Here is a 27136-nt window from a genome sequence, read left to right as displayed (position 1 = left end):
ATATGCCTGGAGTTTTCATGTATTGGTATGGAAAAGAAAGCTGAACACAAGTCTACTACTGTAAAGTATGTAGCTGTGCTAGGAATAGATGAAATAATAGTATGTATGTTAGAAACTACGGAGTGTCTCTTTATAACGTGATTATTCACTGCCCTTAGATCCTGTACGAATCTATAGATGTGTTTGCCATCGGGTCCTTTTTTTGGTTTTTTAATTGGCAGGATGGGCGTGTTGTATTCAGATTTGCAAGGGATTATTATTCCCTGTTCTATTAATGAGTTAATAACTGGTGTAATACCCTCAATTGCCTCCTTTGAGAGGGGATACTGAGGGATAGAAGGAGGTGGGCTAGATTTAGTTTTTATCTGCACAGGAACAGCAGATTTAAGTAAGCCTACATCAGAAGAAGATGTGGCCCAAAGAGACTCTGGTATATCTTTAGGTATTTCAAAAATGGAAGGTTCTTTTGCCTCCTGGTTTTCCGAGAGAAGTACAGGGAGTAATTTTAAAGATTCCTCTGGTACTTCTAATGATAATGAGCCATCTGGGGAGCAGGTTATTGTGGCTCTGAGTTTGCATAGAAGGTCCCTCCCCAGCAAATTTAAAGGGGAGTCAGGCATCAAAAGGAAGGAGTGTTGGACCTCTAGGGGTCCTACAGACACCATTCTAGGAGGAAGTCTTTTAACTCTTTGGGTTATTCCTGATACTCCCATTACATTCTCTGAGCCAATAGAATAACATTGTAAATCAGGTGTTCTCTTTAATACAGACCAGGAAGCTCCGGTGTCTAATAGACAATCATAATAAGTGTTACCCACTTTTAAGGTAACATGGGGTTCATTAGTATGGGGAGGGCAGTGGATAGGGACAACGGGTAGTAGGACATCAGGGTCTGGGAAATCAAAGGTTGTATCCTCTGATTCCTGTGCCCCAGCCCCCCCCGGGCACCATCATTGTGTTTGGGATATTCCTTGGGCACCCCCCTGAAGGGCACCTCTCTGAGGGTCATTAGTACCTCGAGTAATTTTTGGACGAGCGCCATTTCTCATATATTGTTGAGTATTATCATTAAAATTTTCTTCAATTTGAGCATTGTCATTAAATTCCCAATTCCTATTTCTATAATTCTGGTTTCTAAAGTTCTTATTTCTATATTCATTATAGTTATTTCCATAGTCATTATTATAATTTCTAGAATTCTGGTTTCTATAACCATTATCATAATTTCTATAGTTATTATTTCTAAAACCATTATTAAACTGTGTATTCCTTCCAAACATCTTAAGAAAGGTTCTACATTCCATCATTTTGTGGCCCTTCTTCTCACAGAAGTGGCAAGTAATGGATTGATAATTGGATTTCTGGAGAGGGGCAATTGTCGTTGGTTCATTATCATGCCCACTTTCTAATTTAGTTATCCTATCTATTACACATCTCATTTTTTTCTTCATTTCCTCCATGTCATCATTATTCTCTTTCTCCTTTTCTTCGTTTCCCTTAAAAACATATATAGCTGTTTTTCGCAATTCTTCAAGGTCCATATCTGACCATCTTGGGCATTGTGTTTTGAAATAATTTTTAATTACTTTGCAACAATTGTTTACAAAGATTCTTCTAACTTGTCTTAAACTATTCTCTTTATTTAAGTCCCAATCTAAGTATCTGTCCCCAAACTCGATAATTCTGTCCATAAATCTGGAGGGTGTTTCGTTTTCCTTTTGCTTAATTTTTTCCAGTTCCATCCACTTATCTGTACTGTCCGCACATTCCTTCATGGCCGTGAGGATGGCCTCTCTACAACGGTATAGTTGTAGATAGTCCTCAGGATTATTATAGTCCCATTCGGGATCCTGAGATGGCCAATGTGCTGCATTACGCCCCCGGGTTTTGTTGACATGAGCAATTATTTTATTTTTTTCACGTTCACTTAAAAAAGCCTGTAGTAAGCTCTCAACGTCCTTGTAAGACGGATTATATTGAAAAAATATGTCTCCCATCTTTTTTGTTACTAGAAAAGGATCTTGTTCATATGTGGGGATATTTCGTGTAAATTCATTTATTTCTTGGGGAGTAAACGGTATCCTATGTCTTAAAGTCACCACATCCCCATTTCGTCCTATTTCAGGTACTTCTCTTAGAGGAAACAGGCCTCTAGTTGAATTTTGCACCTGTGGGTCAGTTTGACAAGGACAGGTTTCTCTAGGAGGACAAGATCTCCCTTGCATTGGAATTTGGTTTTCTGTAGGAGAAGGAACATGAGAAGCTGGGATTGCAGGGGAAGAGTTTTGGGGATTAAATTCAGACAAGATTTGCACTGCACGAGAGAAGCAGTCTGTTAACTGGGCTATAGGGAAGGTGTTTTCCATCTCTATTTCAGGGAAGGAAATTTCCTCATTCAAAGGTTCAGAAACAGGTCTGTTTCTGGTAGAGTGGGTGTTTGCCCATTGATCCTGTAAGAAACATTTTAGATCTTCTAATTGGGCTTGCATTTTTTCCTCAATTTTTCCTATTTTATCTTCCATATCTCCCATTTTATCCTCAATATTTCCTATTTTATTCTCAATATTTCCTATTTTATCCTCAAGTTTTTCTATTTTATTCTCAATATTTCCTATTTTATCCTCAATTTTTTCTATTGTATCCTCAATTTTTTCTATTTTATCCTCAATTTTTTCTATTTTATCCTCAATATTTTCTATTTTATCCTCAATATTTTCTATTTTATCCTCATTTTTTTCTATTTTATCCTCAACATTTTCTATTTTATCCTCAATATTTTCTATTTTATCCTCATTTTGTTTTATTTTATCCTCATTTTGTTTTATTTTATCCTCATTTTGTTTTATTTTATCCTCATTTTGTTTTATTTTATCCTCAATATTTTTTATTTTTTCATCTCTAAATATAGTATTGAGGAGTACAAAAATGACAGTACCTATTAATATAAAAATTTGGAGGTATCCTTCATTCCTCAATGCCCCTACTTCTTCAGCTGCCATATAATTGTCAAAGAATGTAGTACTCATTTTTATATGTATATTTTGTAATTTCACAAAACACGTGGGGAGCAGGGCAAAGCAACAAACTTTCCACAGGGTTTTTTTTTTTTTTAATCCAGGAAGTTGTTCCTTAAGGGAAAGGATATTTAGAAACAGTTCTTCCAGCCAGGACTTTAGAGTCCTGTTGCTGAGATTTAAAAACAGCTGTTTTCTGTCTATCAGAGTCACACAGCTGGGAAGTATCTGAGGTCCGATTTGAACCCAGGACCTTCTGCCTCTAGGGCTGGCTCTCAATCCGCTGAGCTACCCAGCTGTCCCTTAAGATTAAAGGGAAGAAAAAGAAAAAACTGCTGATTCCAATTTAACTTAAGGAGAAAAGAGAAAAGGTTTTTTATACTCACGTGTTCTAGCAGCTGTGTCTTTAAGCCAAGTTTTTTTTTTTTTAAAAAAAAAAAGGACTAAGTGGTGAAACAGTATAGTAAAAAGGCAAGGAAAAAGTTTTATTGAGAGGATTCTTTAGACTCCCGTGTGGTCAGCCACAATGTTACAAGGGAATCACTTTAAAAGACTGATATATATTAATTTAAGGTCGCCAAGGAATCAGCTATGTAATTCCTAAATGAAAAACTCAAGTCAGCTGTCAGCCTTTTTTGGAGTTTAATTACAATAGGAGCAAGAAAGGAATTAGAGATATATATAGAGAGAGAAAGGGGAGAGAAGGGAATAGGGCTTAAATACCCCTTCTGTTTAGGCTGGGCCAAAAGGCCCAAGCCCTTAGATAGCTGGGGCAAAGAAAAGAGATCAGTCCCTTTCACTCACGTGTCCAAAATGGAGAAACAGTCTCAGAGGCCCCCACCTTCAGCTTCCTTCAGAGCAAGCTTCCTCCGAGCCCAGGAACCACACCGCTCCAAACTCAACCTCTCTATGAGTCTCCAGACCCTCCTATCTTTAAGGAAACCATCCAAGTTGCCTCCCCTCAGTCCTCACATCTACCAATCACTCTTCATCAATTTCCCTGTCAATGGAGGCTCTCGCTTAACCCAGGACCGCCCAGAGGTTTCTGGCTTTTGCACATGTCTGTTGAAGGTCATATTTTTCAAATGATTAAATCTTTACTCTTTTGTTACAGCCCTTTCTAAATCCTGTTAACTTGAGTATGGTAGAGATTGGAATAATTAAATTTTTGATCTAGGCTGCAGCCCTTACTCAATCCTATTAGGACTGAATAGGGTGGAGTATCTCCATTGTATCAATTCTAAAATCAATCAAGACTCAAAGAAATTCCTGTTCTATGCTCAAGCATAGGTCAAAGTCCTTTCCATTGTTCAGCAAAAGGTTTCTGTCCTAAAGTAATCTTAAGAAGGGAAGAGAAGGAACCTCCCATGCCAATGGAGTTCCCATTCCAATAGACTATCAGTAAGAAATTTTCCAAGTATGAAATATCCCAATGGTGAAATTTTCAACAATTATAAGTCTAAGGAAATTTGAGGTTTACAGGGTTAAGTGATTTGCCCAAGGTCACATAGCTGGGAAGTATCTGAGGCCAAATTTGAACCTAGTACCTCCCAACTCTAAACCTGGCTCTCAGTCAACTGACCTACCCTTTGCCCCTTTAAATAGTTTTTTGGTGGTGGTGGTGGTGGTGATGGTGGTTACTAAGGATATAATAAAAAATTAAATTTAAAAAAATGGAAGATCATTTTGGAATATAGACTAGAATGAGGAGAGACTTGAGGTGGCCCACCTCTGGATTGTTGCAGTAGTCCAGGTGGGAGTTGATAAGGGCCTGTATCACTATACTAGCAGGGGGAATATTTGGGAGATATTACCAAAACAGAAAATACAGGTCTTGGCAACTAATTAGACATGGGGGTGCATGAGAAAGTGAGGAATTGAGAAAGACACCTGGGTTGTGAACCCAGCAGACTGGGAGGATGGAGTTGCTTTTGACTGTAACAAGGAAGTTGAGAAGAGTATTTTGAGGGAAAGAAAATGAGTTCAGTTTTGGACACATTGAGGCTATGATGAATATCAGATGACTAGTGTGAGACTGGCCAAAAGAAGTTGACTTCTTGAAGAGGTTGACTGGATAAGAAGATTTGACAGTCACTTGCATAAAGATGATATTTATCTGGTGAGATCACCAGACAACATAGAGGGATGAGAACCTGGGCTTTTCTCCCTTAGGTGCAGCAGGTAATTTTTTGTGTGCAGCCAGCACCATTTCCTTCAATGCTTACAAAACTGTGATCGAAATTGATACAATTGGCACCTTCAATGTCTCCAAAATCGTCTTTGAGAAGTACTTCAAGGTAAGTTGTTGCCTACTTGTTACACGTTAGGGTCTCTAGGCAGTGTTGGCAAATCCTTTAGAGATCACCTGCTCAAACTGCACCTTTAAGCTGCCTGTAAACCCCTGGCATTACCCCAGACAGCGGAGGGAGGAAGTGTTCGCATTGGGCTGCTGGGTGGAGGGACAGGGCATGTGGACATTGGCCCAGATGTGGTGGAGATGGGTAATGAAGCAGCCCCTTCCAGCACACCTGGGCACTTGTGCCACGTCTTCACCAACATGGCTCTAGGGGCTACTCTGGCTTTTGCTATCAACTTCTTTTCCTTCTGTTTCAGAACCATGGTGGTGTGATCATTAATATCACTGCTACCCTGGACTACCGGGGGCAGGCGCTCCAGGTTCATGCAGGCACTGCCAAGGCAGCTGTAGGTATGGCTGGATACTTAGGAGGATTTTCTTCCCTCTCATCACACATTCTCTGACTTTTCCCACCCCTGACAGCCATGGCATCACAATTCATGTAGTGGTCCTAACAGTTGGTGTGCAGTTCATTTTTTTTTTAAACCTTTACCCTCCATCTCAGAATCAATACTGTGCATTGGTTCTGAGACAGAAAAATGGTAAAGGCTAGTCAATAGGGGTTAAGTGACTTGCCCAGGGTCACACAGCTAGGAAGTGTCTGAGGCCAGATTTAAACCCAAGACCTCTTGTCTTTAGGCCTAGCTTCTAATCCACTGGGTCACCTAGCTGCCCTAAATTTAGAGATCCAACTCATACATAAAATTCTTAAGTGGGTTTAAATCACTTGTGGAGGGAGGTTGGAAGCTGGAAAGTAATGGGTTAAGCTTATAGGCTAGAGGAAATGAGACAAAGAAGGATCAGAGAAACAAGAAACACAGAGACAAGACATAGCATGGTGTCATCAGGTCATCCTGTCAGTTTCTCCTCAGATGGTCAGAGAGAGAGAGAGTGAGTGAGCTGAACTGATTTTATTAAGGAAAGTAGCAATGGGGGTTGTGGGATGTCCATCAGACAGGTGGTATGACAGAAATATTAGCATAATATTGGCAACCAATTACAAGATCAAAAAATGGATACCAAGACAATGGTATAGCCAGTGCCCAGACAAGAAGCTCATTTGAAAGTCCTTCTTCCCTCCAGAGCACTGGCACCATCTCATTCAGATATTGAGTGTATGTCTTTGACATTATAAAGAAGCTATTGAAATTGCCAGCCTTCCAGACCAAAGATCACAGTTAAGGCTTGATTTCTAAGTGCCACAAAATTTAAGACCCAACCAATTTAAGAATTCAGAAACCAATCATGTGAAATATTAGAGATATATCCATAAGTCTGGTCCATGAGCACTTTGCTCATTAGAGTCATCTTTTGAATACATCTTTAATACCTTCATGGTTCATTATAACTGAAACCCTACACAAAATACCCCCAAATTTAAAATTTTGGGGGCCCCTTCTATAGTGTTTTAAAATTTTCAAAGCACATATTATGATCTTATTTGATCCTCACAGCAGTGATCTGATGTAGATACTAAAAGTATTATCCCGATTTTACAGATGAAGAAAGTCTTTGGAGGTTAAGTGACTTGCTTATATTCCTATAACTAGTTAAGTGTCAGAGGTAGGATTTGAACCCATGCTTTTCTGACTTCAGTTCCAAAACCCTATCTATTATATAAGGCTTCCTCTAAAAGAAAAGGTTACTTTTTCATGCAATAGCCTGAAGAACTTTTATGCTATTCTCCCCATTACTCTGGGTGAGGAATACACAGACCTTGTCTTTCTACCCTGACTTCTATCCTGTGTATTGCTATGAGGTAGCCCCTTCTCCCCTTGCTCACCCATTCCCTAAACGCCTTGAACTGTTCTTGAAACTTCATTCATCTCTATATTTTTATCTTCTTGTAGATGCAATGACAAGGCATTTGGCTGTGGAATGGGGTCACAACAACGTTCGAGTTAATAGCCTGGCCCCAGGCCCCATTAGTGGCACTGAAGGGATGCGTCGACTTGGTAAGTCAAGGCCATAGGAACAGCATCTCCCATTTTATTGAGTCTTCTCCAACTTATGGGCTTACCCACGCTTGTGGAGAAGAAGACTAATATAGTTAAAAGCTGACTGGAAAACCAGAGATCTGGGTTTAGTTCCTGGCTTTTCCACTTCCTCAACTTGAGACCTTGAGCAAATTATTTTCTTTTTCATAAAATGAAGAGGTTAATGGTCAGATGTCCCTTTTACTGCAAAGGTCTTTTGATTCTGTAGGATATTCTGGGACCAATTGATCTCTCAAAGCCCAGTTTATCCAATATGAAAGGAATTGAGCAGTACTCTTATTCTCTGTAGTGTAGGAGTTCTTAGCCTGGGGTTCAAGGATAGAGTTCAGTAGGTCTGTGAACTTGGATAGGAAAAAATATATCTCTTTCCCTCCTAACTTCTAACTGAAATTTAGCCCTTACTCCAATTCTGTGTTTAAAAAAAAAAGTTATTCTGAAAAGAGGTCCCATAAGCTATGCCAAACTGCCAAAGGAAATCGGGACAGAAAAAAATCTTTAAAACCCTTTATCTTAGTGCTATGTTCTTCCATTTTCCTGGAGATCTTTAGCTGGAAAATTACTGTTGTCTACTGCCCTTTAGTGTTTGTAGGCCCTGTATAGGTATTTTCTTTACCTTCTAGTCTTTGAATGTACAGTCTTATTGGGATAAATGGGATAAATACCTCATACAGTGTGATATTGGATTTTTGGTCATGTCTTTCCATATATCCTCTAGAGACAATATACCACACATGTGGGAGGCCTTCCTCTCTTGTTCTTTTAATATTTCATGAATACCAGGGCAGTCTATGGCTAGTATTTCTTATTCTTGCTGCATGACCTATTTGCCTCCTTTTCTAGTCATTAAGCGTTCTTCATGGGGTTTTCTAATGACACCTTTTCTATGGAAGTCACCTTTGGAAAGCCTATGAAATAGCTATTCTAGAATTCTAGAAAATTTCACAAATATGTGACTTCTTTAAAGGCTTTAAGCATTTTTTAAATTTAGTCACATAATTATTTTTCATCCCTTAATATTTAGCACTTGCTCTAGACATGATTTGGTATGGAATAAAAAAAAAAACAACCCTTATCTTCTGTCTTAGTATCAACTCTAAGATAGAATAATGGCAAGGCCTAAACAATAGGGGTTAAGTGACTTGTCCAGGGTCACACAGCTAGGAAGTGGCTGAGGCCAGATTTGAACCCAGGTCCTCCTGACTCCAGGTCTGCTGTGCTACCTAGTTACCCCCAATATGGAATTATTGACATCTAGAATTCTGCCTTTGTATTTTTTCCATTCCTCCCCATCCCCATGAATATTCTTCAGCCTGGTGAACACATAATTTGGATCTCCTGACTCTTTCTTCTGTTTTTCATTTTCAGGTACCCATCAACCCAACTGGGATAGAAATATTTTGGGAAGCCCTCTCCAGAGAGTGGGGAATAAGACCGAGATTGCCCACAGTGCACTGTTTTTGGCTAGCCCCTTATCATCCTTTGTGACAGGCACAATCCTGGTGGTGGATGGTGGGAGCTGGCTGACTTATGCCAACGATTTCATGAAGTTGTTGGCGATTGAAACCTTCCCTTCCAAACTCTAGGTGATGTACAATCCTTTCCTCTAGCCTTTCAGGTCCTTCTTTTAGTAGACTTCCCCCATCATTGGTAGGAGAAAATAACACTGGTTTATAGCAGCTTGTTACTACTTAGAGTGATGATAAGGTTGTTCTGGTTGGTTTGAGAGAGAAGATCTAGGGAGGCAATAGGATAGCAGTGGAAAGAACTTTGGAGAGGGTGGCAAGAGAAGACCTGGATTTTAGTCTCAGTTCTGATCATGATGCATAGGTTTGACCTTGAGCAAGTCACTTACCTTCCCATTTGCTTCCTCTCTAAGATGAGATAGGATCAAATTAGAATATGTCTATAGGTCCCTTCCAATGCTAACATTCTCTGGTTCTATTTTTAAGATCTTTCTATCTCCACTCATTCATGTCTCTTAAGCCATCAAGTTCACTTAAAAGTGTTCATAAGATCTTCATGGATCACAATGCCCTAGGCTTCTGTGTGTGTATGTGTGTGTGTGTGTAATTGTGGGTAGAGAATATGGAAGATAGATTGTTGAACTGGTAGATCACTATGAGGAGGAGGAGCCATAATAATATATTTTTAAAATTTTAATTCAAAGATATTTTATTTTTCCAGTTACACGTAATAACAATTTTAAACAAACATTCTCCAAAAACACAAGATACAAATTGTATCTCTCCCTTCCTTCTGTTCCCTCCCCCATCTTGGTGATAATGAGCAATTTGATCTGTGTTATACATATGTTATCATGGAAAACATACTTCCATATTGGTCATTGTCATAAGAGAATTTTTATAAAGAACCAAAACCCCAAAATGAAACTATAAATAAAGTAATGTGAAAAATAGTATGCTTTGATGTGCATTCAGACTCAAACAGTTCCTTTGTTGGAGGTGAATAACATTATCATAAGTCCTTCAGAATTGTCCTGGATCATTGTATTGTTGAGTAGCTAAGTCTTTCATAGTTGATCATTATACAATATTGCAATTACTGGGTACAATGTTCTCCTGGTTCTGCTTATTCATTCTGCATCAGTTCATGTAGGTCTTTTTTTTTTTTCTGAAATCATCCTGTTCATTGTTTCTTATAGCACAATAGTATTCCATCACCAACATATACCACAGTTTGTTCAGCTGTTCCCCAATTGATGAACATCCCCTCAATTTCCAATTCTTTTCTACTACAAAAATAGCTCCTATAAATATATTTATACAAAAGAGACCCTTCCCCTTTTTTATGTTCTTTTTGGCATACAGATCTAGTAGTGATATTATAGGATTAAAGGTCCACAACAGTTTTATAGCCCTTTGGGCATAATTCCAAATTGCTCTTTTCATTCAGAATGGTTGAATTAGTTCACAACTCCATCAATAATGCATTAGTGTCCCAAATTTGCCATATCTACTCCAACATTTATCATTTTCTTTTACTATCATATTGACCAATCTGATATGTATGAGGTGGTACCTTAGAATTTTAATTTGGATTTCTCTAATTAAGAGGGAATTAGAATATTTTTTCATATAATTATTGACAATTTTTATTTCTTCATCTGAAGATTGCTCATTCATATCTTTTGATTGTCAATTGGGGAATGACTTGTATTCTTACACATTTGATTTACTTCCTATAAATTTTAGAAATTAAACCTTTATCAGAGAAATTTGCTATAAATTTTCCCCCAGTTTATTGTTTCTCTTCTAATCTTGGCTGCATTGGTTTTGTTTGTACAAAACTTTTTAATTTAATATAATAAAATTAAGAATTTTACATCTTATAATGCTTTCTATCACTTATTTGGTCATAAATTCTTCCCTTCTCCATATCTGCCGGGTAAACTGTTCTATATTACCCTAGTTTACTTATAAAGAGTGATACCATATTGAAATCATATACCCATTTTGACCTTATCATGGTAAAGCATGTGAGATATTGGTCTATAACTAGTTTCTGCCATACTGTTTCCCAATTTTCCCAGCAGCATTTGTCAGATAGTAAGTTCTTAGCTGAAAAGCTGAGGTCTTTGGGTTTATCTAACTCTAGGTTGTTAAGGTCATTTACCAGTGTGTCTTGTATATCTAATCTATTCCATTGATCCACTGTTCTGTTTCTTAGCCAGTACCAGACTGTCCTAAAGATTACTGATTTATAATAGAACCATAATAATATTAATACTAACATGCAGTTGTGTGACTCTTTATATGAGGTAAGTTAAGGTAGACAGTATCTTTATTTCTATTTTACCAATGAGGAACCTGAGACTTAGAGAGGAGAATGTTTTTTGCCCACAGTCACTCCTGGTGATTGGACCCTAGGACTTAAACCCAGATCTCCTTCCCTCAAGTACAGCCTGCTTGCTACTATGCCACACCCACTTCACTTTGAATTAGCAAATTATGTGTTGTGTTGAGAAAGGGGAAACATTTCTTAATCTGTAGACTCTCTTTTTCACAATACCCAGTGGCTAGGAACCACTGGTTTTCTCTGTTCAATCTTAGATTCAAATTTTTCCTATGTCTTTTGGCTCTTGGCTAATGTATATTTGGGAAGAGGGGCCACTTCAGTTGAGTTCTTATTGTTTTATAAAGGATGGCCCTTTTTCCTTAGTCATTTTAGTTTAAATATCTAGAGTCCTCTTTTTCTTGCTAACATTTGCCCTCTTGATTTCTAGAAGGCTTATTGCACTTGCCACAAATTAATATTAAATATTAATTAATGTTATCATATTAACAACATAATTCTGTATATATTTAATATCTTTGCAAGTTATATTATTAAAATAAGATAATATGTATCAACAGAACATTTACTTTAAGTTAACAGAGTTTATTTTATTAATATAATTACTGACATATTCAGATATCTCAAGGCATGTCAGCTAACAAAAATAGGGGATTCTTACATCATAACCGACATTAAATGCTTTAAAGTTTGCAGAGAGTTTTGTTTCTCATTTGAGCCTCCTAACAACTCCTATGAGACATGTGCAGCAGAACTCCCCAGTGCTGCCAGAACCAGATTACAATGTAATTAGAAATGTTTAACAAAATAAAGGAAAATATAATAATGCAATGTAGATAATGTTAATTTATGGTTTTCTAAGTCATTATGAAGCAGCTAGGATCAGGATCTTTTTCTCTTTGAGTCCGACACTATTTTCTAGATTATTTATCTCCTTTTTACAAATGAGGACATTGTAACCTAGAGATGTGAAGGACCTTGCTAACTAGTAAATACCTGGTTAGGGGCAGAATTTGAAAAAACATTTCACTAATTCTGAAATTAACAAACACCCAAAAAAGAACAGTTGCATATTCAAAGTAGAGGAGAAATTGAATATTATTTGTGAAAAACATACATGGGTATTAAGTACAGCTTGCTTTTTTTAAAGTATACAATATCTTTGACGTGTTATTTCCAAATTTGTCCTTTTTGTCTCTGTCCTTTTGAGCTTCATTTTTAAGCATACTTCAGTGACCCTTTTCATTCTTTTCTTTTATGACAACTTAATTGCTAGTTTTTCCCTTAAATTTATCACCCAAAATAAAAAATAAAAACAAGGTCAGTCCTTGGAACAAGTAAGCAAGCATAGTTAAGCAACACAAATCCTCTTATTTGCCATATCCAAAAATGTGTTCTCCTTCTGCACCTTTAGTCTCTCACTGGAAGTGGGATCTGAACCTAGTTCTTCTTGACACTATATCTGGCACTACCCACTCTGCAATGCTGCCTCTACGATTGGGCTGCATATGGTATAACTCAGTCCCAATGCATAAGGACACTGATTTCCCCACTCTGAATTAGAGAATGCTAGTTGAAGTGAGGCCTGGGAAATCAGACTCCTCACTCAGTTACTGACTTGCTGTGTGACACTGGATTAGTTACTACCCCTTTCTGTGCCTTATCTCTCATCTGTTTGGGGATCAGATCCAGGGTATGAAAGTGGCTGCTGAATTACCTGCACAAAAAGTCTTTGAACTGCTTAGCCAGGGACTCATTCCTGGAGACCTAGGAGCTCTTGCTAAGTTTGTGTACCCCTAGAAAATCTTGATGAGTTCTCAAAGGGGTACCTCCCGCTCCTCCACCCCCACCAAACCTTCAGTTGCAATTCTTACTTTGAAGTCAACCTTTCCCTCTTTCTACTCAAAATATTTTTAAAATCCCCACCAAGGGAACTGAGTGTGCATCTGTGTGTATTGCCGAGGGAGATGGTGAGAATTCCTTTGCCTTATTCATATGTTGATTCATTGTAGTGCCATGCCTGAGAACTTGGCTAGGCCCCCCTAAAAAAGGCTACCCTCCATAGGCACAGGGATGCTATGGCCCATAGGAAGGATAAGATTTACAAAGTTTGGCTCCCAAGGTAACTGAAGGAAGGAGTTCCTGGCCCTTGTGCTACCCCACAGGGGGGCCTGGGTAGAACTGCTACTTCACTCCCTAGGACAGGAGGAGTTAGGGTTTGTCTTGAGGATGATTGGTTATCCTAGGATGATGCTGAGCTACTAACTCCCACCTTTTCTTTCTTTTTTCTTTTTTTAAACCCTCACCTTCAGTCTTAGAATCAATCCTGTGTATTGATTCCAAGGCAGAAGAGCAGTAAGGGCTAGGAAATGGGAGTTAAGTGACTTGCCCAGGGTCACACAGCTAGGGAGTATATGAGGCTAGATTTGAACCCAGGACCTTCTGTCTCTAGGTCTGGCTCTCAATCCACTGAGCCACCGAGCTGTCCCCACCTCTTTCAATAGCTCTCTGGATGAGCAGAAGGCCCCTGTTACACACAAACTCTTCAGGCACCACCAGAAGGACATTGTGTCAGCCATTTGGCCTTAGGTTTCCAGCTGGATTGCAGAAGGAATATTTTGCTTCAGCCCTTCATATTCTTTAGCTTTCAGTGCTGAGAGTCCCTGCTTCTCTTCTCTTTGTCCTGGCTACCTCTGCCAGCCCTGCCTGGCTGAACTTGGCCACTCTGGAACCCCAGTCCAATGAAGTAAACAAAATGTGGGCATTTCTTTTAATACTTCCCAGTCCCAGTTGATCTATTTCCTTCTCACTTATTTCCTAGCTGCACAACGTAATGCTGGCATCTGTTAATATTTTTTACAGGTAACTGCCCTGCTGAGATAATTGGAGGAGGACTCCTAGCCCAGACCTACTCTTTGATCCAGTGCTACAGCTTTTTCCCAGAAGTCTTTCCTGCCTTCCTCTCACTTTGATTCCCTCTGGTATGCTGAGCTATTTTGAGGCTAAGCTGTAGGATTTTAAACATCTAACAGTCCTATTCCTCAGCCCTTCCGGTCTTAGGGGTTTTCTGGCAGAAGAGCCCTGTGAATCTCCAACTGTTCCCTCCTTTCTAGTGGTCCCATTGCTGACACTACCAGACAGGTGATGGGAGCCTATTGTTTAGTGGCTGGTGAAAGTCATTTATTAGTGGGGGAGTACTGGATTGGATTTAAGCAAATAAAACTTTTGCAAGCAACTACAGAATATTGGCCATCTAGTGAACATGTCACAAATAGATCCTCAAATAGGAAATAAATCTGTACTTTGTAGGCATTTAGAACAAAGGGCTCTTGCTAGAAAGATGTTAGCCTCCTCTTTCAATCTTTAGTGCTAACTTAACTGAGCTGGGAATATTGTTCAAAACTTGCCTAACTATAAGAATTTCATTTTTACTTGGGTTATCCTGGCCCCCCCTCTGAGGATAAATAGATTGACTGTGACCAAGGGACTGCCATGCCAAAGGGACCAGAGCTTCAGACTCTGCCCCCAGTGTGGACTTGCCCACTCCAGAGACCTAGGGTGAACTCTTGAATTTGTTTCCTAATCTAAACTGTACTCTTTCGGGTTTTTCTGGGCTTCTCTGATGAAGTGATGGTCTTTACCCCTTGAGGAGAGGAGGGAAGGGTCACTAAGCTAGACTTTATCCTAGACAAAAAGAAGAAATTTGAGGCTACTAATAATCCAGATCCAGTCCCTCTTCTGTCTGAACTTGGGTGTTGCTTCAAATGTTCCCTTTGCTTAGTGAGGACTTGAGCTTTTGCTTTGGAAGGGGAGAGTAGGACAGGAAGGAATGAAGTGTGACTGGATCTACCCTGACTTCCCAGGCTCACCTGTAGCACTTTCTCACCATTCAAACTGCCAGCTGAGAAGTGCTTATTTCAAAGTGTGACTTAATAATAGACAGCGGTGTCTTATAAGGGCCTGAAGGAAGTGGCATCTCTTGTTGGGCAGAATCCACCCCCTTCCTGGGGCCTGCTAATAGCATATTAGCAGAGGCACCCCTCCTGGATTACATATCAATTTTGCAAGGGGTTATTCACATGCTCCTAGTCGCTGGGAGGTGACAGCAACAGATAGGCCACTCTGACTCAAAGCTAATTGGGGCCAGGAGTTGGGATGGTGCAGGGTTAGCTGGAAGAGTGAGTGATTGCGTTGATTCCCTGTAATGCTGACTGCCTGAACCATAATAGGCGCAATTTCTTCAAACGCAGTGAACTTTTTATTATTCTGAGACCACTTACCTAGACCACGATTTCTCATTCCTCCAGACTCCCACTGATTGCTATTTTCCTGCACATTAACACGTCTACCATTGCTTGGGCATGGAAATAGCCCTTTGATTTAATTACTTGCAAACAGTTTAATATTGAAGCTATTAACTCCAATGGCATTTTGCAGCAATTTTGGAAGCTTTTTATCTATGCAATCCTATGTGAAAAACTCACCAAGGGGAACCGGAATTTATACTATGTTTAAATGAGGCCACTCACATGGGGTGGGGGTGGGGGGGAAGAGGTAGTTACAGATGCCTTTTCCCCTCTGGATGGCAGCCTAACACTGTTCTACCATCATCTTCTTGTATGCTTTTTGTTCCCCTCCATAGTACCCACTGTCCTCAGGTCCACTGGAGGCAGCCGTGCTAGTAAGAGCAGACACGTAATGAATGGGGTTCCATCCACTGTGTATCATTGATCTTTGCTACCTTAATCCTGTGTTTTACCAAGAATTTTTTTTTTTGGAGATTTTTTTCTCCTTGGTGCTTTACAGCACAACTTTCAAGAATAGGAAAGCACCTCCTCCTTTCTTCCTTATGTTCCATGGCCGAATTATGTCTCCCTGGGGTCTGGTGCTTTATTTAGGAAGGGTTCAAAGTAACATATATACATGTTTGAATATGTCGTTTTTCTCTGTATCCTGGTCATAGATGGAGGGAAAAGTTTACAAAGAAACGAGAAAATCGTACATTTGTTTTAATTGTTTCTTACAAGAATAAAGTTTTGATCTTGAAATTATTTAATGAATGTTGTTGAATGAAGAATGATCCCCCATATTTTATTTGTTTAGACTTTCTTTCCCTAAGCTACTTTTCTCTCTCTCTGTCTCTCCTTCTCCCTCTCCCTCTCTCTCTTCCCCTCCCTCCTGCTCTGACTTTTAAGTGTTTTATCCTCTGTCTTCAAGTATCCTCATAACAGCTAGAATGGGTGATCGGGTCTATAACCACAAATGAAGTTAATGGAAATCAAAGCAATAATGCAAAGAACAAAAATGGAAATCCAGCAGAATGACTCCAACCCCAGGGTGAACACAAGTATTCCAACCATAATACCCTAGCTCTACTTTTTCCACATTTGCAATGAACTAAAACACCCATCAGTGTGTGACTGCCCCATGGCTCTTCTGTTGTTCCTTTGGCATCTTTGTCAGCTATTCCCATCTGTCCCCTAACTAAAGATTCCTACTTGTGGCCTCTAATTCCCTGGACCAGGCTTCATACCGCATCTCCATCACCAGCAACAAAATGCCTTTGTAGTAAAGTCAGCTTCCTAAGGGGACAAAAAGGCAATTGATTCTAACTATAAAGGCTCTTATTATTTTTAATGCCCTTTTGTTCTGACCTTTCCTGATTTCTTCCCCTGAATTCCTAGCATCTCTCTTTCCTTAAATTATAACCACCTGGCCAAGCTATCCCCCTACCTCCCAATTTAAGTGCTAACTTCTTAACACTTAAGCATTAACTTAATTTAATTATTATAAGTATTAACTTCTTGTGAAGAGGAGAATTTGACAGAATTATAATCAGCATCCAAATGAGTAAACAAAAATTTATGGAAAATTTATGAATCTTTTGAAGACTATGATGACAAGTCTTGGGGTTTCTTCACCTGGGAAACAGACATAAGAATAACTTTTTGTCCCCCATAGGAAATTGTAAAGTGTGACAAGCCAGAAACCTAAAATGCAATGCCTTTCCTCAGTAATAACTACAGCTAGAGTACAAGTAAAGCTGTGGTGGTTAAAGAATTCTTGTCCTTTGACTATAATCACCATAATAAGATGAAAGCATACTTTTTGTTTTCTTTTTGTAAGGGGTAAAATTATGGTTGGACTGAATATTTAAGAGTATGGTTGCCAGGGATTTAATGACTTAATTCCAAATGAATTACTCAAATCAGAATGACTTTTATGGTAGTTTTATTTACAACTAGAAAGTAAGAGTAAGGAAAATGAGAGAGAGAGAGATAGACAGACAGACAGACAGACAGACAGACGGAGATAATTGCTCCAGCCTGGTCCGAACCAGGCAGGGCTTCAGAGGCCCCATCAAAGGGGGGTCACAGAGGTTGATTAAACAAGACTTCCAGCCACGAGGCCCCTTCCAAGACTAAGGGTCCCTCCGGAGGCTAGTGCCTCCAGAAAAGCCAGGAAAAGAAGTCAGCCTTTTCACTCACCCATGTGTCAGTCCAAAAGTAAGCAGTCTGAGGTCTCAAGCCTGAGCTCATCCAAGGCCAAGTTCAAAGGTGAAGACCTGTCACAGGAAGTTACCACCAAATGTAAAGACAATTCTTTACATCACTTCCTTTGCCTTTGGTCCACCTTTACGTATACCAATGGCTGCTTTAACTTTGCTTTGGACTACCTAGGGGGGCAGTCTGTTTTTGATTTGTCACTCGATAGCACATGTGGGTCATAGACCCCTCCACACACACACTTAAGGATTAAGGGGAGAGGTGTATACATTCCTGGTGGCTAAAATCTAAAGAATAAGTAGGGGAGAGTTAATCCCATCTTCACATTTTGAAATCTTTGGTATTATGACTTTGTATTTGACTTATCTTGATAGAGGTGACCCGAGCTAGGATCAATTGGACTTTATGGCATAGTTGAAATGAAGCTAGAATTGGAATCAAGAGGAATTGAGTTTGAATTCTGCTACTTATTGCCTTTGTGACTTTGGACAAATTTTGTAATTTCTCTAGGTCTCAGTGTCCCCATTTATATAAAGTGAGAGAGCTGGCTAGATGATGTCTCAGGACCCATCCAGCTCTAAATCAATGATTCTATGATTTGATATAGAATCAATAATTAGCAAATAACAAAACAACCCAGAATCTTAAATGAGACTGTAAAGTATTGACCTCTAGCTGAAGAGAGAGGATTTTTACTTTGTGGTTGAAGATATGCAGAGGAAAGCTAGATAATCTAGTCATTGTTGGGCCTTGTTGGCAATTTCAATGCTTTGGCTCAAGTGTCTAGACCAGTGGTGTTAAATAGAAATAGGGGCCACTAAACTATACATAAGGATCCTTGAAGGCCTCATCTTGACTTAGTTTTAAAATGTCATATGTATTTTATTTTCATTTATTTTGTTCAGTATTTCCAAATTATATTTTAATCTAGTTCCAGCAGTATTGGAGAGTGTGCCATGCAGTGGGTTTGACACTTCTGGTCTCAGGCCTTTGGTTTAGAGCTTCCAGATGTTTTAGCCCTAACTTGAGTCCCTTGAAAGTCAGACTACAGTGCCTTCTTTCTGTGATTTTTACTTGGTACTGGATTTTGCACATAATAGGCCACAGTAAAGATTTGTTGAATGTAAACAAAAGAAGGAAATTCAGAGATGTATGCTGGGTGGGAAGCAACTATTTTGATTGAAAATAGATATTAGTTTGTATTCTACTTGCATGTTTAAGTACTGGCCCCAGACGGCAGCACTGGACCTAAATAGCCTAAGAAATTCCTCCAGTTTTCAGTCATTTGGGGCTTTTTGCTTAAGGGATTTTTGATCTCATTTGAGTAGTTAAGTTTTGTAGGGAGTTCCTGTCATGTACAGTCTGCAGCCCAATTAATCTTTCCCCGACAGTTCTGCTTATCAGAATAGAAATTCAGACAGTAGGGCATGGAAAAAACACTAGACAGAAAATCTGGGTTTCAGTTCTGGATCTTCCACTTAGCTGTGACGGAGCAAGTTTTGGAACCAGTTTCTCCAATTGTAAAATGAGACTAATACTCCCGGTCTCGTACTTTGCATTGTTGTAGTGGCCACATGGACTGGGATAAGAATAGGGACTAGGATTGGGATTTCATGGATAATAGAGAACTCTTAGATGAGGAAACTCCCTCTATCAATGCAGGTTTGCACCTTCTTTACAATATAATCTTTTTTTTTTTAAACCCTTACCTTCCATCTTGGAATCAATACTGATTCCAAGGCAGAAGAGTGGTAAGGGCTAGGCAATAGGGGTTAAATGACTTGCCCAGGGTCATATAGCCAAGAAATGTCTGAGGTCAAATTTGAACCCAGGACCTTCCATCTCTGGGCCTGGCTCTCAATCCATGGAGCCACCCAGCTGCCCCCTACAATATTGTTTTAGGAAGTCACTCAGAACCCTCTAAACAGAGGTTTAGGTCACACAGGTAGGATGTGTGGGACTTAAAATCATGAATTCGGGCCTTCCTAGCTCTGAGGACAGCTTTCCATTGAAATGTCTGTAAATAATGGCCATATGAATGTGAATTGAGAATCCGAGGATGTGATTGTAGTACAGGTTCATAAATGGTTTCATCATCAACTTGCAGGACATTTGCCTTAGGTCACAAAGCTAGTCAGTGGTAGTCCTGGCGCTTGTCACATCCAGTGTCCTGAGGCAGTGAATACTAATAATGGAACTATTATTTGTGATAATCATGGACTCTGAGGGAGAGGTGACCAGTGGACAGCCCATATGCTCCTCTGGTATCTACGTAACTGGAAGAACTCCAGGAAGGCCTTCAGCATGCTGGGCGGACGCCCCTGTGGAAAATTTATGGGGAGACACGAATGAGTCACACCAGCGAGGCATGGATGGGTTGCAATGTGTGTTCGTGGAAGCAATACTTAATTCTGACAAGATCACAGATCCTTTGGCATATAAAGTATAATAATAGTAATAATAGGTGGCATCAGGGTTAAGAAGATCTGGCTTCAAATCCTGTCTCTTGCCCACATAGGTTGTGTGACTGGGCAGATCACTCAGTTTTTTAGTGCCTCAAGCAAGTGTCTTTAAGCTCTTAAATTATAAAGCAGGCGCTGAACTGCATTTGGTAGAGGGACTTCTCCCTGAGAATTCCCTAAGCCAGTGAAATCCCAAGTCCAGTCCAAAAAAAATCACATTGCTAGCAGTAACTAACCCAAATCATTCACCGGGATGCTTTTGAGAGTATATAGGGGCTATGCAGTTGCCAGTCAAATATTTGGGATACTGACTGTGGTGCTCTAATTGTTAACATGGACATTCCTTGCCTAGAAAAAGAGACGCCTGCTCGGGAGAGAGGAACGTTTTGAGGAGGTCTTGATAAACACTGAAGCCAAAAGGCTATTAGTCGTTTTCAATCAGGCTGGCAGTTGCTGCCAGGGTTTTGTTACTGCAGCTTCCTAAGGACTATTTTGGGAACAGGACCACATCCAGGTGGGACTGTGCTAAGGGATTTTATTTTTGAATTTGTTGTACTTGTGACTTAGCTCTCCATCTTCTCATCACACATACAGTTTTATGTCTCTGTTGTCACCCCTGATAAGCAGTAAAAGTGGTGGGTTGATAAAGGCTGCCGATGCTTCAAGAATAAGGGACAGAGAGAAAATCCAGTCACCTTAGTCATAGATTTCAATACAACTTACACCTTAGCTGCCATTCTGAGGGGTTTCTGAAGCCCTTTGATAAACTTTATGGTACCTTGGGTGGAGGCCTGGCCCTGTAATCAGGAAGATCAGAGTTCAAATCTGCCTACATTTATATATTTTTTTTCCATTTGAATTTCTGCCTACATTTATTGATCAGCTGTGTGACCCTGGATGAGTCCCTTAACCTCTGTCTCGTTTTCTTCATCTATACAATGCATCTGCTCCCCGGAATTATATCAAATGCAATAATCCTTATAAACCTTTAATATTTGTGAATCTTCGATGCTATTACCATTGTTGTCATTATTATTTTCAGTAGCTTGCAGGGGTGGAGTTTGACGTCTTTTTTTTTCCCCAGGAAGAATGGTGGTTGCTTATTAGACTGTTTTAAAGGGAAGCTTTGAGTTTCTTATGTCTAATTTCTGGTGATCAGCTAAGGCCCAGTTATGTGGGCCCTGGTGGTTAGGGATAGGTGCCAAGAACCACACAGAGGGAGGTTTAGGTTGATCAAAAACCCTAATACGTAAGTTAACAGTGGATTTAGGCAAGATTCCAGGGCCTCTGCTTAGGAAGAATGCCCTATACCTGGGTGGGGCGCTCTGTCCATAAAAGCTAGTGATCCATGATTCATCTGAACCCAGGACAGACTTCACAAGAAGGCCCCAGTATTCCTTTGACTCCTGAGTCTGGGGAAAGTACTAACCAAGAAGTATTTTTTTTCTTTTTCTTTTTTATATCAAACAGAGAAATAGCAAATATAGACCAGATTCTCTTGGCTGAGCTTACCACTATTCCCTCTGCCTGGAATATATTTTCTTCTCATCCAGTGATCCAAATCCTTCCCATCCTTAAGATTCCAGTTTAAGTCCCATCTCCTTAATTTAAAAAAAAAAATAGCCTAACAAACAAAAACCTTCCTGTGCCTCAGAACCCCATGTTGATTCCGCCTTCTATATTTTTAGTCTCCACCGCTCATTTTTACCCTAAAATATTTCCCTTCTCTAACTTTCACATATGTATACCCTGTCTTTCTTTTGAGATTTTAAGCTTTTCAAGAACAAGAACATGCCCGAGATCTTTTTTGTACCCCACACAACACCTAAATGGTACAAAATAGGTGTTTGAATACAAATTTTAACTGAAAAATTATAGTTGTGATGGAATACTACTGCATCATAAGAAATTATGAATAAGTTAATTAAAAAAACAGAATTATAGGAAATTATGAAGTTTAACGAAAAATGAGCAAAATCAAGAGAATATTATATAGTAACAGAAATACTATTTGAAGAATGACTTGTTGGTCTACCTCCAGAGAAAGAACTGATAAATAGAAACAAGCAAGACATAGTTTTATATATACATATATCTATTTTTTGTCAAATGATGCCTCCTCTGATGAGGGGAGGGGAAAGAGGAAAGGAATGAGGAAATATGAAACAGAAGTTTTGACCACAGGCCAAAAATTAACACCCCCCCACCCATCTACCCCCACCCACGCCCCAACACATACACATTATTCCTCTGAAAGTCATGTTACCTCCACTGGCTTTCAAAAATCAGGCATTGTGGCACAACTAGGTGACTCAGTGACCAGATATCTTTTTGGTTGAACTTACTCAGACCTGGATACAGGAACCTCAAACACTTCTTAGCTGTGTGACCCTGGGCAAGTCACTTAACCCAAATTGCCTAGCCATACTGCTCTTCTGCCTTGGAACTGATATTTTGTATTGATTCAAAGACAGAAGGGCAGAACTTAAAGAAAAGGAAAGAATCAGTCATTCTTAGCTAGATCTGGACATAGTTCTTTAGCTGTGGAAGGAGAAACTCTGAGCAACTCTGCCCTTCGAGAAGGATTCAACCAAAAGAGGCATATCCTGGCTTAATGTGAACTGCCTGGTGGTTCCATGCAACTTGGCATAATGCTTTTGCTCATTTATTGTAACTCCCTCATTTATCCTCTCTTTTAGGTATGATTCTCAAAGAGCCATCATGAGCTCAGCCAGTTGAAAAAAATGTTAATATTTTGGCAGAGTAACTCCTATCCTGTATTTCTAAGTAATGCATCTCTATTGGTTTAACTCTTGCCATTAGTAAATGTGTATCAGATGCTGCCTAGAAATGACTTAAGTTAAATGTTAAACACATTCCATTTCTGGCTAAATCCAGTAGATGGAAAATTCCAGTTTGTGCTTAGAACATATATTCAATTTAATCCAACATTTTAAAGCACCTTCTTTACTCAGAGCACTAAATTGGCTACCAGGGGAGGCTACAAGGTTTATTTAAGATAGTTTTTGGCCTTGGGGATCTTACAGTTTTTTAGAAGGATTTGAGATATACAGGTAACTATATGATGAGTGCATGAGATAGATAAAAGTGCTTCATGAAGAGAAACAGCCATGGGGATGAGAAAAGGCTTTGTTCAGGAGGGGGTATTTTAGAGGATCTTAGAATTTAGAACTAAGAAAGACCTCAGAAGCTTAATTTGCCAACCTCATTTTGCTGATAAAGAAATTGGTTGAGGAAGGGGAAATAGCATACCTAGAGTTATATAGATGGTAACAGAATCAGGATTTGAACCCAAGTTTTCTCATTCTAGAGCTTTTTCCTTGTTGGGTTGTAAAGGATGGATAGGAATTCAACAGATGGAATTAGGTTGGGCAGAGTAGAAATTCCAGGGAAATAGCATGAGCCAAGTTAAGGAGGAGAGCAAGTGTAGGGAATGCCCAGGGGATAGTAAATAGTCCAGTTTGACTAGTGTTTAGATTATATGGAAAGGTGGCATCAGATCATGGGAAGAACTTAATTGCTAGGTTGAGTTTGAACTTTACTGGAGCCATTTGCCTGTTTTTGAGTAAAAGAATTGACAGAAACAGTTCTATGCATAAAGAAAAATTAGTCTAGAAGTGGATATAAAAAATGAATTAGAGAGGAAAAAATGTGGAGTCAGGAAGACCTTGGGCTTTTGCAAAAATCTAAGGAAGGGGTACCCAAACTTTTTACACAGGGGGCCAGTTCACTGTCCCTCAGATCACTGGAGGGCCGGACTATAAAAATGTAACCCTAACCCTAACCCTAAATTCGTGCAGTATACACAGTGTGGAATCCCCTCCCCCAGATCACCGCTCACCATGCTGATGTCTTCCATTGTGTTCACGTAATCCTTTGCTCGGCGCCTCGTTCTAAGGATCCATGCAAAGGATTATGTCACCGGAAGTAGTACTGTACGTGAGTGATGCCATGCTTTGGGGCACGGCCACACACAGTGCTTCTCTCACTGACCACCAATGAAAGAGGTGCCCCTTCCGGAAGTGCGATGGAGGCCAGATATGTGGCCTCGGGGTCACATGTGATCCTTGGGCCATAGTTTGGGGATCCCTGATCTAAGGAAATGGCAATGAAGCCCTGAACTAGATTGGTAGAAGGAAGCAACAGATGGAGGAGATATTTTGGGAAATAATTCACTAAACTTGGTAATTGATTAGATATTGTTCATTGTTTGGGGTTGCCTCCAAGTAAGGAAGACCAGGGTCCTAACTATGGTATATGCCACCCCTGTGTGACCATAGAGCAGTCACTTTAACTTCTGAGTGTTTAAGATAACTCTAAAATTAAATTGTAGAGCTGTGTTTCATCTGCATTGATAAAAGGAGGTTCCTCACTGGGGAACTCTCTCTATAGGTATACAATTACAAGTATGGACAAAAATTAAACTCATTTTAGGAAATGTTGGATTCAATATAATGAGCATGAAGCCTAGATAGAAATGCTTTTGCGGTAGTTGGCAAGGCAAGTTGAGTTTGAGTGACAGGTCAGGACAGGGAGGCTTGGAGATCTTTGAGTCAAAGATAGAGGTTGAAGCTATGGGTTTGAAGAGAGTAAAGAGTGGGAAAAGAAGAGGGCTAAGGACTGAACCTTGGGAAACATTCCCATCAACCCATTAAGGGGCCAGGAAGAGAACTGGAAAAAAGAAGGAACTCTTAGAGAGCTAGAAAAATCAGAAAAATATGGTGTCTTTAAGAGACTCTCCAGACAGACATGCAATTTATTAAAGGGTTTAGAGAAGTCATCATCCAAGACTGGACTAGTGGGAGGACATGGTGACTTATGAAAGAGCAGATTCAGCTGAGTGATGGGGACAGAAAATCTAATAACAAAGGGTTGAAGTTAAGTAAGAAAGTAGAGGGATTGGGTTTGTACAACATTTTAAAGAAGTTTTCTACTGAAGGAGAAGAAAAATGGGGATAATAGGTGGAGTGGTTAAAAAGGTCAAAGAAAGACTTTTTGTTTAAAAAGGAGAGAGATTTGAGCATGAAGTATATGGAAGGAGCCCATATTCACTTCAATAAAAATTTTGTTATTATTAAGTGCCAACTCTGTGTAAGAGACTTTGTTATGCACTGAAAGTAAAGACATAAAGGAAAAAATAGCCCTTGTCCTTAAAGATCTTACATTCTCCTGGAGAGTGGTGGGGTGTTAATAAATGGGAGAATCATTGAAAGGCCTTATGTAGTAGACAGCAGGCTGAGCTTTGTTTTGAAGGAAACTTGAGATTCTTAGTGGTCAAGGTAAGGCGAAAGCATGGGAGACCATGAGACCAAAGGCATATAAGCAGCTTCCTTTGTGCCCTGGGCATTACAGATGGAGATCCCTAGCTCATCAGCTACAGGAAGACTGTAACCCCCCAACATGAATTCTAATTGAACATATACTCCTTGAGGGCGGCCATTATTTCATTTCTTTGGGTCCTCAGGACCTAACATAGTGCTTTAGATGGAGTTGGTGCTTAATGTTTGTAGAATTCATTGGAATCTAAAATAATAAAGGGGGGGGGGTAGAAAAACTCTTTACTGTGATCCAATCCGGTCTTTTTCTTTTAAAATCAGATTCACCCAAGCAGGTAGCAAACATAATGCAATTGTTACTGCCAGGGAAGGCCAAGATCTGGACTATATCAGCCATCCACATGGTATTTACTGAGGGGGAAGCTCTCACCCCAGCCCTGAAACATAAACCTGCTGTTTAAGAATGCTTCTTTCTTGTTGTCGTGGGAACCAGCCCATTAATTGCATCAGAGACTTCAGCATGCTTTTCTGACGTGACTGCTGAGAAAACTGATTGGAGAAAATCATCACTTTGGGTAGTGAGGGTTGCTGAGGGGGAAGGCAGAGGCAGTAATGAGAACATGCGAAATACTACCGAGGCCATCTGGCCTACTCTTTTGAACCTCTGCTTTTCCTCTAAAAATGAGAATAATTATTAATATGGAATGCCTGAACTTTGATGACTGCCTTCATTGAAGACAATCCTGAGGACTAGCAAACTTATCTCTCTTACCTCTGAAGACTGATGAAATTTAGAAGGGAAGGTGAGGTTAGGGAAATAAATGTGTTTAGTGCAGAGGTCAGAACCCTTTGTCACTGAATGCTTACATAGCGCCTCTTCCCTGAAGCATTCGGGATTTCTTCAACTAGACTTGATTTCTCCCTCATCTGCATTTTGTTGTTGTTGTTAGTTTCAGGGGTTTTTGTTAATATATATTTTTATATGACCTACATTTCCTTGAATTCCCTCTCTTTTCCCCTTCCCAGAGATCCATCTTTTAAAATGAAGAATAAAGACGAGGGGGAAAAAACCCAAATCAGCAAAACTAACCAACACATTGACCAAAACTGATATTTTCAAGACTCCACACCTATGGCCCCTCACCTTGGCAAAGAAAGGAGGGCAAGGCATTTTTCAGTCTCTTCTTTGGGGCTGGGTTTGGCAATTAGAAATTTCATAGTATCCAATTCCAACCATTTGATTGTTAACCATCATTTGCTTTCATAGAACTTTATATACTTACTCTAATTTGTGTTGTATTTGTGTGAAACTATACATATCTCATGTCCTACTTGTAAACTTCAAAAACTACTCCACCTTACTCAGACTGTACTTAAGATTTGATTTAGCTATTTCCTGATTGTAACAATGGAGATACTTAGTCTAACAAGGTCAGGAATGTTAGCACCCATACTCAAGGATTAAGTATCTAGGAGGATGGCCTTCAACAGACATGTGCAGAAACAGCTGACAGACCCCTGGGCTATCCTAAGTCAAGCTAAGCTACCATTGGTACAGATGAGATGCAGGAAAATGACATAAAACCGTCTATATAGGGCACGTCACTTCCTCCCTTCACTCTCTTTCCTCGGGGTTGTGGATGTGGCTGATCACTTCCTGTGAGCATCCTGGGTGCCAGTTGGATCCTGGA

The 27136-nt window shown here is 39.7% G+C and overlaps 1 protein-coding gene and 1 non-coding gene across 4 annotated transcripts in view; both read left to right on the top strand.

The window, feature by feature from the left end:
- Positions 1–16231, top strand: part of DECR2 (2,4-dienoyl-CoA reductase 2) — a 39317-nt gene extending 23086 nt beyond the window's left edge. For 2 of the 3 annotated variants that reach the window (XM_056805757.1, XM_001372642.3), the window contains exons 6-10: positions 5187–5311; positions 5628–5721; positions 7221–7325; positions 8733–8950; positions 14043–16231. In XM_056805757.1, the coding sequence (XP_056661735.1) occupies positions 5187–5311; positions 5628–5721; positions 7221–7325; positions 8733–8950 (542 nt within the window). In that variant the 3' untranslated portion in view covers positions 14043–16231. Of the gene's footprint in view, positions 1–5186; positions 5312–5627; positions 5722–7220; positions 7326–8732; positions 9784–14042 lie in introns of those variants that run through there. The other variant, XM_007499195.2, reaches the window with a different exon arrangement.
- Positions 16232–22573: 6342 nt separating this feature from the next.
- On the top strand, positions 22574–22633 carry MIR12377 (microRNA mir-12377). The gene has a single exon (NR_162945.1). It is a non-coding gene; the product is annotated as a microRNA mir-12377 (primary transcript).
- The last annotated feature ends 4503 nt before the right edge of the window (positions 22634–27136 follow it).

This window comes from Monodelphis domestica, chromosome 7 (assembly GCF_027887165.1).
Source record: "Monodelphis domestica isolate mMonDom1 chromosome 7, mMonDom1.pri, whole genome shotgun sequence".
In the NCBI taxonomy this organism is placed as follows: Eukaryota; Metazoa; Chordata; class Mammalia; order Didelphimorphia; family Didelphidae; genus Monodelphis; species Monodelphis domestica.
Note: the sequence above shows the minus strand (reverse complement) of the source record. Positions and strands in the feature narration are given on the sequence as shown.